At 42.2% G+C, this 16,295-nt stretch overlaps 1 protein-coding gene across 1 annotated transcript in view; it reads left to right on the top strand.

The window, feature by feature from the left end:
- The window catches only part of fat2 (FAT atypical cadherin 2), a 102,587-nt gene that overhangs the window by 50,939 nt on the left and 35,353 nt on the right, over positions 1–16,295 (top strand). Inside the window, exons 8-11 of the mRNA XM_059990504.1 lie at positions 896–1,106; positions 4,803–8,864; positions 10,147–10,343; positions 11,328–11,481. Of these exons, the coding sequence (XP_059846487.1) occupies positions 896–1,106; positions 4,803–8,864; positions 10,147–10,343; positions 11,328–11,481 (4,624 nt within the window). The remainder of the gene's footprint in view (positions 1–895; positions 1,107–4,802; positions 8,865–10,146; positions 10,344–11,327; positions 11,482–16,295) is intronic.

Genomic DNA, 16,295 nt, shown 5'->3' with positions numbered 1-16,295 from the left:
CCACAATACATAGGAGCAGAATTAGGCCATTCAGCCCATCATATTCATTGTACTAGGCTTGATTCCGACCTCTAGCACTGTCCACATGGAGTCTGCACTTTCATCCTGTGACTGTGTGCATTTCTTCTGGAGTCCTGCTTTCTACCCACATACCAAAGGTAAATGGGTTGGTTAAGTGGCTGCTGTAAGTTACCCCTTGGTGGTGAGAGAATCAGAAGGGAAACATATGAGACCGCAGGCACCAATGGAGGGAGCTCAGCGACTCACCAAATCCCTCAAAAGGAAGTTGGATCAACATAGGAAAGAAAGAGCAAGTTGCAGGACTGTAAGGAAATAAGAGAAACTCATGGAATTGTTCTCAGAGAGCTTGCAGAGACCTAATGGGCCAAACTACATGCCTCCCTCTGCATCTTAATGAAATTTACTAGTTGCAGCTGTTCATACTGAGACTGAAAAGCGAATCAGAATCAGGTTTATTATCACTGACACACACCTTCAAATCTGTTGTTCTGCAGTAGCAGTACATTGCTATACATTAAAAAATTACTAAGTTCCTATCATAAACACATAAAATTAAATATGAATGGTGTAAAAAGACCAAAAGAGTGAAGAAGCATTCGTGGACCATTGAGAAACCTGATGGTAGAGTGGAAGCAGCTGTTTCTAAAACATTAATATCAGAGACACTGTTCAGTAGTCTTGGATCTTATCCCAGGTCAACTTTGTATGGGGCATATGGTGATTATGGTGTGATTTAACAGCTCCCGGATGCCTGAAGAACAGGGTAATCTGTTTTGTTTTACTCCGAACTATATAAAGGTGTAGTTTTTGAAATCCGTATTGTCAATTAAATTAAAATATTTCTGTTACCATTGCTTGTGCATGTGTTTGACAGGTGCGAGACCAGGAAGTTCCAGTTAAACGGAACTTTGTACGAGTCAATATTAATGTGGTGGATTCCAATGACCACCCACCCAGGTTTACCAGCCCTGCTTACAAAGGCAGTATCATAGAAAGTGCACCACTTGGATCTGAAGTTCTGCAAGTGACTGCCTTGGACAAGGACACAGGAATGAATGCAGAAGTCACATACTCCATTCAATCAGGTAACAATGTTAACAAAAGATATCTTAAAGACATGGCTCAAGGTGAAAGCTAAAAAGTTTAAGGGGAACATGAGGAGAATCTTTTTCACTTAGAGGGGAACAAACTGCAGGTGAGCATGCAAGCTCGATTTCAACACTTAAGAGAAGTTTGGATGGCAGGGGTATTGAGGGCTGTGTCAATGGGACTAGGCAACTTAAGTGTTTCGGCATGGACTGAGTGGACCAAAGGGCCTGTTTTGTGTGTTAACTTCTCTATGATTCGATATCTTAGATACTCATTTCATGCAATTGTTAAAACATGGATAACTGCATATGGATTAGCATATCTTTAAGCTTTAACCCTGAAAGTTTTATATTTCCTTTATCACAGCAATAAACTGTTCTATAATTTCAGGAGTTTACTCTGAAATGAGAATTAATTTATTATTGTCACATGTGAAAAGATGTAGCCCGTGCCCATACACTGAGAAGCCTGTCTTGCATACTGATCATAGAGATCAGATCATTACACAGGACGTTGAGGTAAAACAGTAACAATGCAGAATAAAGTTGCAGAGAAATAGCAGTGCAGGTAAACACTGAGGTGAATAATCATAACAAGGTAGTTTGTGAGGTCAAGAGTCCATCTTATCGCACCAGGGAACCCAGGATCTACCATGCCATATTTTGATCCTGTATAATATAGAAATTTAGAACATCATTCCAAAACTTGCTGTTCAAATCCATGATGCTGTCTTCTGCTTTCCAATATTATAGGGATGGGAGGAATTTCTTTTCTGGTCATTTTCTGTGCATGGGAGGATAGTGGCCAGGGTTATGTTAACTTTCACTCATTCTGTGCCACTGACTCTAATGGGGGTTAACATGTGCAGGTGAATACATCTGGTAGCTGATATTTATGTGCTTCTAACTAGTGACCAAAAGCAAAACTCTCCCCAGTTCCTAATGTTCTTTCTTCAGTTCTCTGAATCTAGCTAGAGGTCTCACAACTTTTAGACCATAAGATATAGATGCAGAATTTGGCCATTTGGCCCATTGAATCTGCTCCACCATTTCATCATGGCTGATCCATTTTGTCCTCTCAGACCCAATCTCTTGCCTTCCCCCCCACCCTCCCACTCATGTCCCTTCATGCCCTGACCAATCAAGAATCCATCAACCTCTGCCTTAATCAATACATAAAGAATTGGCCTCCACAGCTGCCAATGGCAATGAATTCCACAGATTCACCACTCTCTGGCTAAAGAAATTCCTCCCCATTTCCGATCTAAAACTATGTCCCTCTATTCTGAGGCTGTGTCCTCTGGTCTTGATCTCTCCCACCATAGGAAGCATCCTCTTCACATCTAATCTATAAAGGCCTCTCACCATTCGATAGGTTTCAATGAGGTCACCCCTCATTCTTCTGAATTCTAGGGAATATAGGTCTTCATATGAAAAGCTGTTCAATCCTCGAATCGTTTTTGTGAATCTCCTTTGAACCCTTGCCAGTGTCAGCACATCCTTTCTAAGATAAGCGGCCCAAAACTACTCAAAATACTCCAAGTGAGACTTCACCAGTGCTTTTTAAAGATTCAAAATGACATCCTTGCTTTTATATTCTAGTCCTCATAGCTCTAAAGTTAGGGCTTCTCGGATTCCTTAATGTCACTCTGCTGAGAAGTGAGACAATTGTTACTTACACAATTTAAATTTTTAATGTATATTTCTCATTGCAATTTATAGCAGTTTATGTGTTGCATTGTACAGCTGCCACAAAAGAATGAATTTCACAACGTTCAATAGCTAGGGTGCTAGAGACTTTTGTAAAGCGCTGTATTTGTCAACAGAAACAAAGCAAATTTGTAAAATTGGTAGGAGCAACAGATGTTGGGAATGGTGAGAGTGAAGAGCCATGGGAGGGGTGACGAAGAGGTGGCAGAGAAGGAGTGTCGGGGAGAGGATGGTGCAGGTGCAGGCACACCCAGCCCTAAGTCACCAGATGAGGTCAGTTGATCCAAACAATTGGTTTAGTAATCATTACAGAATGTTTCTCTGGTGTTTCCCACTCCCTTCCCTCTCTTTCCCTTTTCCCAACAGTGATTTTTATCTCCCTGCCCCTAGACCACAATAGAGACCCATATCAGAATCAGGTTTATCTCATGAAATTTGTTTATTTTTGTGGCAGAAACACAGTGCAATACATAAGATTATTACAGTGCAATATATAACATTACTACAGTGCTGTGCAAAAGTCTTGGGCATCGTAGATGGACACAGGAGCAGAAGTAGATCATTTGGCCCATTGAGTCTGCTCCACCATTCAATCATGGCGGCTCCTTTTTCCCCCTCCTCAGCCCCACTCCCCAGCCTGCTCCACATAACCTTTGATGCTGCAGCCAATCAAGAACCTATCAATCTCTGCCTTAAATGCACCCAGCTACCTGGCCTCCACAGCTGCATGTGGTAACAAGTTCCACAAATTCGACATCATTTGGCTAAAGACATTTCACCACATCTCTGTTTTAAATGGAAGCTCTGCTATCTTCATGCTGTGCCCTCTTGTCCTAGACCCCCCAACCATGGGAAACATCATTTCCACAACTACTCTGTCTTGGGTTGTCAACATTTGAAAGGTTTTAATGACCCCCCTCCCCTTCCTTCTAAGTTCCAATGAGTACAAGCCCAGAGCCATCAACGGCTCCTTGTATGATCACCCTTTAATTCCCAGAATTATCTTTGTGAACCTCCTCTGAACCCTTTCCAATGCCAACACATTTTTTTCTTAAACGAGGAGCCCAGAATTGTTCACAATACAGATGAGGCCTTATAAAGCTTCAACATCACATCCCTGCTCTTGTATTTTAGACCTCTTGAAATGAATGCTAACATTGCGTTTGCCTTCCTCACCACCGACTCAACCTGCAAGTTAATCTTTTGGGTGTTCCGCACAAGGACTCTCAAGTCCCTTTGCATCTCAGAATTTTGTAGTTTCTTCCCATTTAGAAATTAATCTGCGCATTTATTTCTTCGACCAAAGTGCATGACGGAGCATTTTCCAACATTGATTTCATTGGCCATTTTCTTGCCCGTTCTCCGAATCTGTCTAAGTCCTCCTGCAGATTTCCTGTCTCCTCAACAATACCTGCGCCTCCACCAATCTTCCTTGTGCCTGAAATGTTTGCACAGGACTGTAAAAACAATCCTATATCTATATACACACACAAGGAAATGCTTGAGTGTGGCCATATATACATAAGATTAGCTTATATATTTGAGGCCGATTGTATGTACCAAAAGTGACACCTGGGCGGAAGTATCTACATTAGATTACTGACAGGAAATGATAAAGTGACAAGTGGCAAGAGGAACTCTGCTAGGTAGTGTCAGGAACAATGAAAACACAGTAGGACAGTGGCTGTCAGTGTCAGTATGAGGTGTGGAGTGTAAGTGTGTTTGGAGGGGGCTGGGATGAAGGGCCTTGAGGGGCTGTGGAGATGAGTGTATAGGGCATGGTGCAGGTTTTAATGGGTGCAGGTGATGGCTTGGTAGAGGTAACTGTTTTCTGCATCTGGTGGCTCTGGTTTGGATACTGCGTAGCCTCTTCCCTGATGGGAGTGGGACAAACAGTCCGTAAGCTGGTTGGGTGAGATCCTTCATGAAATTGGTGTTTACCATTCATGAGAAAGAATGACATTCCTTCTAAATATTTTACAGGCAACAGTGGCAACATGTTTGATATTGACCCAGCTTCAGGCAAGATAACCGTGGCTAAGAAGCTAGACCAAGCAGTCAAAGGATTCTACAGTTTGACAGTGAAAGCCAAGGATCAAGGCTATCCTCAACTCAGTACCCTTGTTGATGTCGATATCACAATCACTGTTTCTGATAACTCACCTCCAAAATTCCTGATAAAGGAGTACTTTGCAGAAATCAGTGAAGCGACAGAGATCGGATCATCTGTTGTTATGGTATCTGCAGCCAGTCAGTCAGCCGTTACTTACGAAATTAAGGATGGAAACCTAGATGGCACATTTCACATCAACTCATTTACGGGTGTAATATCAGTTCAGAAGAAGCTGGACTTTGAAAATATTTCAGTTTATAAACTAAGGGTTTGGGCCACCAATATGGCAGGTCTATACAGCAGCTCCCTGGTATTAATCGACATTTTAGATGAAAATGACAATGCTCCTGCCTTTATTCGGTCTCAGTACATAGGTAAAATTGTTGAGAATTCTCCAATAAACAGTCTTGTGCTGGATGACAGAAATGCACCTCTCATTATCCAAGTCAGTGATCGAGACAAAGATATCAATGGTATGGTGGTGTATCAGATCATGGAACCCGATATGCTGAAATACTTCTCTATTGATCCTGATATGGGTACACTCAGCACGGCCACTGTCATTGACCATGAACTGAACTCTGTCTTTCATCTTACCGTGCAGGTGCACGATCGTGGGCATCCCAGCCTGTTCGCAAAAGAAGTAGCGAGTATCACTGTAACAGTAACGGATATTAATGACTGCCCGCCGAAGTTTGAGAAAGAGCTGTATGAGTCCACTTTACTGACCCCTGCTCACAACGGAACTGCTATTCTCACTGTTAAAGCCACTGATGCAGATTCTGACAGCTTCTCAACGATTGTGTACAGTATCGTGGAAGGGAATATTGAGGATGCATTCACCATTGATTCAGTAACTGGATTAATTTCAGTCAAGAACATGGGCAGTCTCAAGGACCATTCTGAATTGATAGTTAGAGCGTCTGATGGTACACATAAAAGCACTTCTGTGGTAAAAATAAAAATATCCAACATAAAGGAAAGTGGCCTCACCTTTGCTCAGAGTTTATATTCATTCTCAGTGTTAGAAAACACTACGCTGGCTGAGACCTTGGGGGTTGTGAAAGCCTTGGGCAATCAATTGAATGAACCCATCTTTTATTACATATTAAATCCAGATGAGAAGTTTCGAATCATCTACACATCAGGTGCTTTTCAAACGACCGGGATGGAATGTGATCGTGAGGAAAAAGAAGAATATGAGTTTGTTGTTGAGGCCCGTGATATGCGCGATCCTCCCAGGGTTGCCCACACTTTGGTTAAAGTCCTTGTGGAGGACGTGAATGATAACGCTCCCGAATTTATTCACTTACCTTATCTAACTACAGTCCAAGATGACGCAGAGCCGGGTGATGTTATAATCCAAGTCTCTGCTAATGATAAAGACACTGGAGACAATGCAGTTGTCCACTACAGCCTTCTGGATCACCACAGGTATTTCTGGATTGATCCGTATCTTGGAGATATTTCACTCAGCGAGCACCTTGACTCTGAAGCAGCAGATAAGTACATATTAACCATCAGAGCTCAGGATAGAGGGGATCCACCACGTTATGCCCAGACCGAAGTAGCTGTTACTGTAAGAGATAAAATCAGCCCCGTGTTTGAGAAAGCCTACTACAGGGTCAGTGTACCCGAAAATATTTCTCCCTACACCCCAGTTTTTCATGTGCATGCCTACAGCCCTTCGGGGTTCCGACTGATCTACAACATCGTCACAGAGAGCGCATTGCACCTATTCGCTATCGAGTTCAAGGCTGGAGTGCTGAGCGTGATAGATTTCTTGGATTATGAAAGGCAGACGAAGCACACGTTCACGGTGAGAGCCACCGACTCAGTGACCGGATCATATACAGAGGCCGTCATTGAGATTGAGGTCGAAGATGTCAATGACAACCCCCCTGTGTTTGTGGAAGTGGTCTACAGTGCGACATTATCAGAGGCCTCGGCCATTGGCACTTCGGTGGTGAGAGTGAGTGCAACTGATGCTGATTCTGGAAGAAATAAAGTTATTAGCTACCAGTTTGCAACCATTATCAATGGTTCAGAATACTTCAATATTGACACCTCCAATGGACTTGTAACAACTGCTCGTGTACTTGACTATGAACAAGTTCAGCATTATACGCTTACAATCAGGGCTATAGACAATGGTATTCCTCCATTAAGCAGTGAGGTTCTTCTAAATGTAAATATTTTGGACTTTAATGATAATCCACCCATATTTCAGCAGAACCAATATGAGACAACAATAAGTGAAGTGGCTACTTGTGGCCATTTTGTTATCCGGGTTCAAGCAAGAGATTCGGACAGCATGGACATCAACAACCTGGAGTATATCATCTCAGATGGGAATGAACAGCGGCATTTTACAATCGGGACAAAATCGGGAATCATTTCTGTGTCAAATTCATGCAAGAAAATATTGGAAGACAATTACCACTTGAACGTGTCTGTTTCTGATCGGGTTTACAGGCGATCTATACCAGTCCAAATTAAAACTACCAAGACAAATAAATACAAGCCCATCTTTGATCAAAATATCTACGAGGTTGAACTTGCTGAAAATGCAAAAGTGGGGACACATGTGATTCAACTCCTCGCTGAAGATTCAGACTCCGGCTCGTACGGCAGTATCGATTACACAATCATAAATAAGTTAGCAAAAGAGAAATTCAGCATAGATAACAATGGTCATATCTTAACCTCACAGAAGCTGGATCGTGAGAACTCAACAGAAAAGCTCATCGCCATTAAAGTGATGGCAAAAGATGGCGGTGGCAAGGTGGACTTCTGTACGGTCAATATTATATTGACGGATGAAAATGATAACGCTCCCCAGTTCCAAGCTGCTGAATACAAAGTTCACGTCCCTGCCACCACCCTTAAGGGAGCCCCTGTAATCCAGATCGTGGCCATCGATGCTGATGAAGGCATGAATGCCGATGTCACCTACTCCGTTGCATCCAGAGATGACAAGATCGAGGAGATACTGGAAATCAATCCTCTCACAGGATTTATCACCATCAAGGAGAGCTTGGTGGGACTAGAGAACAACTCCTTTACCTACTATGTGAAGGCACAGGATGGGGGTTCCCCACAGCAGGATTCCTGTGTTCCTGTCACTGTCAAAGTTATCCCACCTGAGCTGTCAATCCCGCGATTCTCAGAACCGCTGTACTCCTTCTCGGCCTCAGAAGACCTCCCAACTGGATCAGAAATTGGTCTAATCAAGGCAGAGTCTGACCAACCAGTTATATATAGCCTGGTGAAGGGAAACACTGATGAAAGTAACAGGGACGAGGTGTTTACCCTTGATAAGAACACTGGAACTTTGAAAGTTGGCAAAAACATTGATCACGAGAAAACCAAGTGGTACCAGATTGATGTAATTGCTCAGTGTTTTCATGGCGATATTGAGGTTGCTTCCTCTGTGTCTATCAATATCCAGGTGAAGGATGTTAATGATAATCAACCCATTTTTGAGGCAAATCCGTACAAAGCTTTCATCCCAGAAAACATGCCAGCAGGAACCACAGTGATACAAGTGACGGCCAATGACCAGGATACAGGGACCAATGGACATGTGACCTATAGCCTCTCCGGTGAATTTGATGATGTCACGGATGTTTTTGCTATTGATGGTGTGAGTGGATGGCTGACCACCCTGAAGGAATTGGACGGTGAAGCAAAGAGCAGGTACAAGTTTGCCGTCGTGGCGTTCGATCACGGAGGAAGAGTGCAGCTGTCCTCGACGGCCATCGTAGAGGTTGAGATCAGTGATGAAAATGACAACCCCCCGCAATTCACGAAGAGGATCTACAGGGGCTCACTCAGTGAAGACAGCGAACCTGGAGAAGTGGTTGTTGTCCTCAGTATGACAGATGCGGATATTACAGAATCCAACAGACAAGCCACCTGCTACATTACAGGTATCTCTTTGGTAAATTACATCCAGAGGACTGCTGATGTTTAGAAATATAATTATTTGCCTCCAAAATACTGGGTGCAATTTTTACCTTCACTGAATAGAATTCAGCCAATATCAGAACTCATCTGGTTTCCATTCCAGTTATGACCAGCACTCCTACATTACTGCTCCACGTCATATAATGGTTGGATTAGGCAGATTTTACAATATATATGTTCTATTTGTTCACTGTCAGGCAGTGAAGGTGATGAAATACTGATTCAGTTTTTTATCCATTGCTGAGTGAATCTTTCATAGCCTTTTCCCCAAATTCTCTTCCTTTTAACTAAAATGTACCTTGAAAACAAATGTACCTTGATCATTTGTTCCCAGAGCTTAACCAAAAACAGAAAACGCAGGAAACATTCACCAGGTCAGGCAACATCTGCAGAGAGAGAAAAAGTGTTAACATTCTCTGAACTGGTACTAAAGAGACCCTACCATTAATAAAGAAAACTACAAGAAAATATAAATAAATGTGGACCTGTTTATAGAAACATTTCTTTTTGATTTGGAATGAGGATTGCCTTCTCCCATTGTGATTCTATTTTTAAGGCTGGTGTTGAGGGGAAGTGGGAGAGTTGTGTTTGTTCTAATAGAACATCCTGGTGGGATATCTGCCAAAACGTCCACAGGCTTGAGTCTTAAACCAAATACACTGCAAAATTTGTCTAGGAAGCTAGCTGCAATAACCATACAGATACAAAGAAATCACATGGCCAGTTCCAACCATTATATGATGTTGAGCAGTAATGTAGGAGTGCTGGTCATCCTGTCTGATAAGCAATGGTATAGGGATATGTGTCTATGAATGGTCCCCACCCTTTCATCCCAGAATATTGAAAGAATATTATACTTCACTCCTCTCACCCACTAATGTTGCCAGAATATATGTTCTTGATTCCATGGTTGTATATGGTGACTATCCACTTTGATAATGTCTACTTTCAAACTTTAAAATTTACTTTATGAGTTGCAGTAGAATCAATGTTTACATTAACAATTTAAGTAAATATTACTGTTATCAGGCAAAGCTACAGTTCCAGCTGAAATCCAGATGAGGTCTTCATCAGAGTCCAGATAAAGGTTCTTGATCTGAACCATTGACTGTCCATTTCCCTGCATGAATTCTGCATGAGCTGTTCAGTTCCTCCAGCATCTTTTCTGACAACTGCAATTAAATCGGGCATGATTTAAGTAAGCTTTGGCATCAAAACCTGTTAATTTACAATTTGCTTTGATAGATGGTGACCTCTTGGGCCAGTTTGGGATTGAAAAATTTGAAGACCAATGGCGGGTTTATGTAAAGGAACCATTGGATCGGGAGGAGCAAGAGAAATATGTTCTAAATATCACAGCTACTGATGGCAAGTTCTTGGCTGAGTCTGCAATCGAGGTTCTCGTCCACGACATTAATGATAACAGTCCACACTGTCAACCGGTAAATATCCCCAAATAACTTTGGTGCTAATAATGAACTTTGCACCATAAAATCGTAAGAGAGGAGCAGACTTAGACCATCCAGCCAATCGAGTCTGCTCCGCCATTCCATCATGGCTGATCCATTTTCACTCTTGATCCCATTCTTCAGCCTTCGCACCGTAACCTTTCATGTGATGACCGATCAAGAGCCTATCAAACTCCACCTTGAACACACCCAATGCCCTGGCCTCCTCAGCCACCTGTAGCAATGAAGTCCACAGATTCACCACCTTCTATTCTGAAACTGTACCCTCTGGTCCTAGGCACCCCCACTATAGGAAACATCCTCTCCACATCCACTCTATCTTGGTCTTCCAACATTCGATAGGTTCCAATGAGATCCACCCTTTCATTGCTTTAAATTCCAGCAAGTACAGGCCTAGAGCCATCAAACACTCCTCATATACGATAACATTTTCATTTCCGCGATCAGTCTCATAAATCACACCGGTGATAAGCTGAAGTACAAGGGACCACAGCTCCTCAAATTTCTCTCTGCTTTACCTCAGAAAACACAACAAAGTGATTAAATTCCACCAAATACTAATGTATTTACATTTCTGTAATACCCTCAGGCACTGCATTAGCCTATTGAAAATAAAAATTCACTACTTAAGAAATTGAGCACTTAACAGGTGGGCAGCATGTTTAACCTCACTTTAGAACGGGGAACATGCTGTTGGCCAACATGCCTGTGCTGACCACGCTGCTAATCCACCTTAGAGGTGCAAAAGCGACTGAGAGTCACCATTGGTTGTCTAGACATGATGGTGCATGCCACTTTTCTACAGGGAATGTGTTAATTTTCCTCCTTTAGTCAACACGGGCAACGTGCCCTGAAACAGGGTAACGATTAAAGAAGGCACATAGTTTCATTATGTCTATGAATTTAGAATAAAGACAGCGATATTCTTCAGTTTGACCTTGGCCTTTCCTTTCCCAGCTGATGTACAAAGAGATCATTTCAGAAGGAGCACCTTGGGGGCAGTTCATCTTGAAAGTTTCTGCAAACGACCCAGACGCTGGCAGCAATGCTCAAATTACCTACACTCTGCTAGGGCCGGGCGCAAACAAGTTTCGACTTGACCCACAGACAGGTAAGAAATAAACAGTTGATTCTGGTGTTTATATTTAAATAGCATGGTGTTATTTACTCACATCAAACAAAACTATGATAAGCAAGCCTGCCGCCTATGGAGGTTCTCACATTAGTAACAGATCCAGAGCACAGTTTTTTGCAGTACGTGTTACAGCCTGAGAACTGGATGGTGCAGAAACATAAAATGAGGAGAAAATTAAAGTTCAAGGAACAGTACCCACACATGATCACAAAAAGGAATTTGGTCATCAAGTCCCAGGTGTTTGTGGTTTGTGCAGGTATGACCTGCATTTTTTACACGTGTCAATACACCCTTTTGCCAATTTTAGTGGAGATCAAAAAATAGATGTTTTGTTTAGAAACAGAATGTACATAACTCTAGAGATAAAAGGAAAATAAAATTATCAAATTAAGTGGCTCATCCCAATTTAACTGTAGATCAAAAATGAATATTATTTTGTTTAGAGGTGGAATGTGCACACCTCTAGAGGTAAAAGAGAAATATTTATAAAGCCGTAAGACATCGGAGCCATTCGGTCCACCAAGTCTTCTCTGCCATTCCATTGTGGCTGATTTATTATCCCTCTTAACTCCATTCTCCTGCCTTCTCCCCTTAATCTTTGATATCCTTGCTATTCAAGAGCCTATCAACCTCCACTTCAGATATACCCAATGACTTAAAGCAAGATTTTGGTAAATGATGTTTGCCACCTGGTTGTGTCTTTGAAAGTAATCAGATTGAGTTAAACTGCTGCAGGATCCTGAATTGTGTTGGATTGGTCTGGTATCTTTTTTGGCTGTCTGTCCATCCAGCTGGGTGTGGTCATTTGGTAACCAGAAACCAGAAATAAACCTAAAGCATAGTAGTACAGCCAATAGAGCTGCTGTCTCACATCTCCAGTGACCTGATTTCAAACCTACCCTTGCACACTTTCCTGTGATGTTATGGCTTTCCCCCTAGCTGCTCTGGTTCCTCTCATGTTCAGGACATGTGGGTTCGTACGGAAACTAGTGATTGTATATTGCCCTTGTGGCTGCTAGAATTGATTGCAATGTTCAGAAGGAAAGTTAGTGGGGAAAATTAGAAGGGGATGGAATTGCTTTGTGATATGCTCTAGACAGTGGATTAAATGGCCACTCTCCTTGTTGTTTTGAAATGCCATTTGAAAATCTTTCCTTAAGAAATATACAATATGTAAAAGGAAATTGTGAATCATGCTGATGTAATATGACTGGAATGATATGGCTTATACTAAAAATAGTGATGTGAAAGTTATACATAAACATTTATTAGATGCCTCCTGTACTATATTTGTGGTCTTCTGCTGCTGTATCCTATCCACTTCATAATTCGACTCTTCTACAAACCACCATTGTAATGAGTGATTACTTGAGTTACTGTTGTCTTCCTGTCAATTTGAACCAGTCTGGCCGTTCTCCTGTAATCTTTCACATTAACAAGGCCTTTTCGCCCCCTGAACAGCTGCTCACTGGATGTTTATTTTTGTCTTTCTGTCAGTACCTCCAGTTGAACTCTGTCTTTTTGTGTTTTTCCCCCAAGCTGTCAGTCTGTGGTTTCGTATTGCCATGTGCTCCTGTCCCCACTCCTGCTCCACTCCAGCCCCTGTATTACTGAGTACTCCGTCTCTCATCTGTTTCTCATTATTACCTGTATTGCTGGCACCTGGGTCTCATTGTGCTCCACCTATCATCTGCCTCTCTGTTTATTGCTCAGTGTATTTCAGTCCTGTGTTTCCATCTGTTTGTTGTCAGATTATGCCAGTGAGTTTTCTTGACCCTTTTCAGCATTTGTATCTGTACTCGTCAGTCTGAATATTGACCCTGCCTGTTTCCCATATAGCAGTTACAGCACAGAAACAGGCCATCTCGGCCCTTCTAGTCCATGCCGAACAAATTCCCGATTCTGGTTTTTGGATTTCTCTGGATGTTTTGATCTCTGCCTGAACTTTGATGCCGACTTTGTTTGCACCTCGGGATTTGTTACTCAATTAATATCACTGTGTGCACGATACTGGGTCTGAGATTGGATCCCTGCTCCAGCATCCTGATATTTTCACACCATTCTCTGTAAGCTCTAGATACTGTGCGTAAACATCCACAGTCTCTGAGATACTCAAGCCACCACATCTGGTGTCAGCAAGTCACTTAGATTACATTTTTTTTTGCCCATTCTGATGTTTGGGCTGAACAACAACTGAATCTCTTTATGCATTAAGTTGCTGCCTCCTGTTTGGCTTATTATATATTTGCATTAATGAACAAATGCACAGGTGTATCTAATGAAGTGGTGACTGAGTATTTGTTTGTAATATTCTATGAGTAAATTATATTTTTCAAAAAATTTGTAGAGTACAAAACAAAGATGAAGCCATGAGATTGGAACACAAGGCAAAAGATGTGTTAAATATTTATAATTCTGGTATTATAATACTCCTGATTCTGCTTTATTGCAATCTATTCAATATTCTTCTTCATCATGGCTCACTTGGTAGTGCCCTTATCTCTAAGACAACAGACTGCATGCTCTGTTCTCACTACTGCCAGTGGACGGGAACTACTGGGGGCGAAGTCCAATGTCTACAGGTCAGGAATAGTTATTACCCTTCAATCATCAGGTTCCTGAACTGGTACAGATCACTTCACTCACCTCAACTCTGACCTCAGACTTACTTCCGAGGATTCTTTTACAACTCATGTTATCAATACAGTATAATTTTTTTATTTGCATAATTTGTCTACTTTTGCACATTGGTTGTTAGTCAGGTCATGTATAGTTTTTTATTAAATCTATTGTATTTTTTAAAACACTTCTTGTGTATGCCTGCATGAAAATGAACTTTAAGATGGTATATGGTAACATATAAGATAGGTTTACTTGGACTTTTTCCAGAGAGTTGCCCATAACTCATTAGCATGACAGCCCAGGCCATTTCTGTGCTGTTTTTTTGGAGGTTCAGCCATGTGGATGAAATCTGAAGCCTGTGCACTTCTACAAGTGAATGTAAAGCATCCCCAGGCAATGTTCTGAAGGAAAGCAGTGTTTATCATATTGCCATGGTGAGAGCTTGCTATGAACAAACTGGCGGCCATGCTTTCCAAATGACAGTGGTAGCTGTGTTTCAGAAGTGCTTCATTAGCTGTGGAGCACTTTGGGATAATGTGAAAGGAATGGTGTAAATGCACGCCAATTTTTATTTGGGTCTGTTGTTCAGCTGACATGGGTGGCGAGCGAACGTCCATAGAAATGGAGTTCGTTTCACTTTTAATTTGACAGGATAATGGCAGCTGCCTGGGGGTAAACTCCTGTGCAGTTGCTGGATCCAGTCATGGCAGTAACTCCGAACGTGCACGGAGGTGGAATTACAGGATTGTGTCCTCCATTAGTAATCCACAATCCCACTTGTGGTCCACTTGATGCACTTTTCAGCAATCATTTTAATCAGCGTTATCCCAAGTACCTTGCCGAGTTGGGTGCATTTGTAAACTCTGGCACCTTCTTGTCTGATCAGCCTGGCAAGGAAGCTGCAGCGAAGATATTTTCATCCAGCTCTCTTCCTGAATCTCATGGTTTCTGCTTTAGAGTCATAGAGCGTTAAAGCACAGAAACAGGTCCTTTGGCACATCTAATCTGTGCCAGCCCGGTTTTCTGCCTAGTCTCGTCTACCTTTACCTCACCTGGACCATAGCCTTCCATACCCCTCTCAGCCATGTACCTGTCCGATCTTCGCTATAGCGCACATTTCTGGGTATAAGCTGCCAACGTGCTCTTTCAAATGTATATGTGACCAGTTCACACTTTGTTTTATTGCACTTGTCTATATATTGTAGTACTTAGTTCCAGTGCATGGCAGAGTGATGGACAGAACATTTTAGATAGGTTTCTGTGGTTAAAATGAAAACATCATCCATTCCTGGAATGAGTACTATTGAGGAGGTTTTAGAAAGAGATAGAATGTCTGTTGAGATTTATCATGATTCATCTGCATAACATCCCCTTAGAACAGAGATGAGGGGAATTTCTTTAGTCGAGAGTGATGAATCTGGAATTCTGCTATGTCTCATCTACCTCTACCTGCACCTGAACCATAGCTGTCACTGACTGCTGTGACGGGCAGGTCTACAGGTATATTTAAAACAGAGGTTGACAGGTTCTTGATTAATAAAGATGTCAAGGGATACAGGGAGAAGGCAGGAGAATGGGGCTAGAGGGTTAATAAATCAGCCATGATTGGATGGTGGAGCAGACTTGGTGGGCTGAATGGTCTAGTTCTGTTCCTACGTCTTATGGTCTTATGAAACAGGGCTTTGTGCTCTGTGGTTCTGTGCTCACCTCCCTCTGGTGCCCCTTCTCATTCCTTTTCTCCCATTGCCCACTCTTCTCTCTTACAAGATTCCTTCTTCACCCCTTTCCCTTTTGCTTTTACCACTTGCCAGCTTCTCACTCCATCCCCTCTCCCCCACTCACTTTGCCTCTAACCTCGTCTCACCTATCATCTGATAGATTCTACACTTCCCCCCAACAATACCATCATATTTCGGCTATGGGGAAAAAAGTACAGTCGATGTTTTGGGCCTAACCCTTTGGGCAGGACACAATTTTAAGATGTTTGGAGGGATGTTAAAGGTAAGTTTTTCAAACAGAGTGGTAGGTGTGTGGAATGCACTGTCAGAGGTGGTGATAATGATGGATCTGGGGCCTCAATTGCTCAGGGTCGACCATGGATGTACACAAAGCAGACCAATATGATATGGAGAACAAACTGTTGCCCATGTAGCCAGCTCTCCCTCTCC

The sequence above is a fragment of the Hypanus sabinus genome, chromosome 15 (genome assembly GCF_030144855.1).
Source record: "Hypanus sabinus isolate sHypSab1 chromosome 15, sHypSab1.hap1, whole genome shotgun sequence".
Lineage (NCBI taxonomy): Eukaryota > Metazoa > Chordata > Chondrichthyes > Myliobatiformes > Dasyatidae > Hypanus > Hypanus sabinus.
The sequence above is the reverse complement of the archived record's forward strand: the minus strand, read 5'-3'. Positions and strand labels throughout refer to the sequence as shown.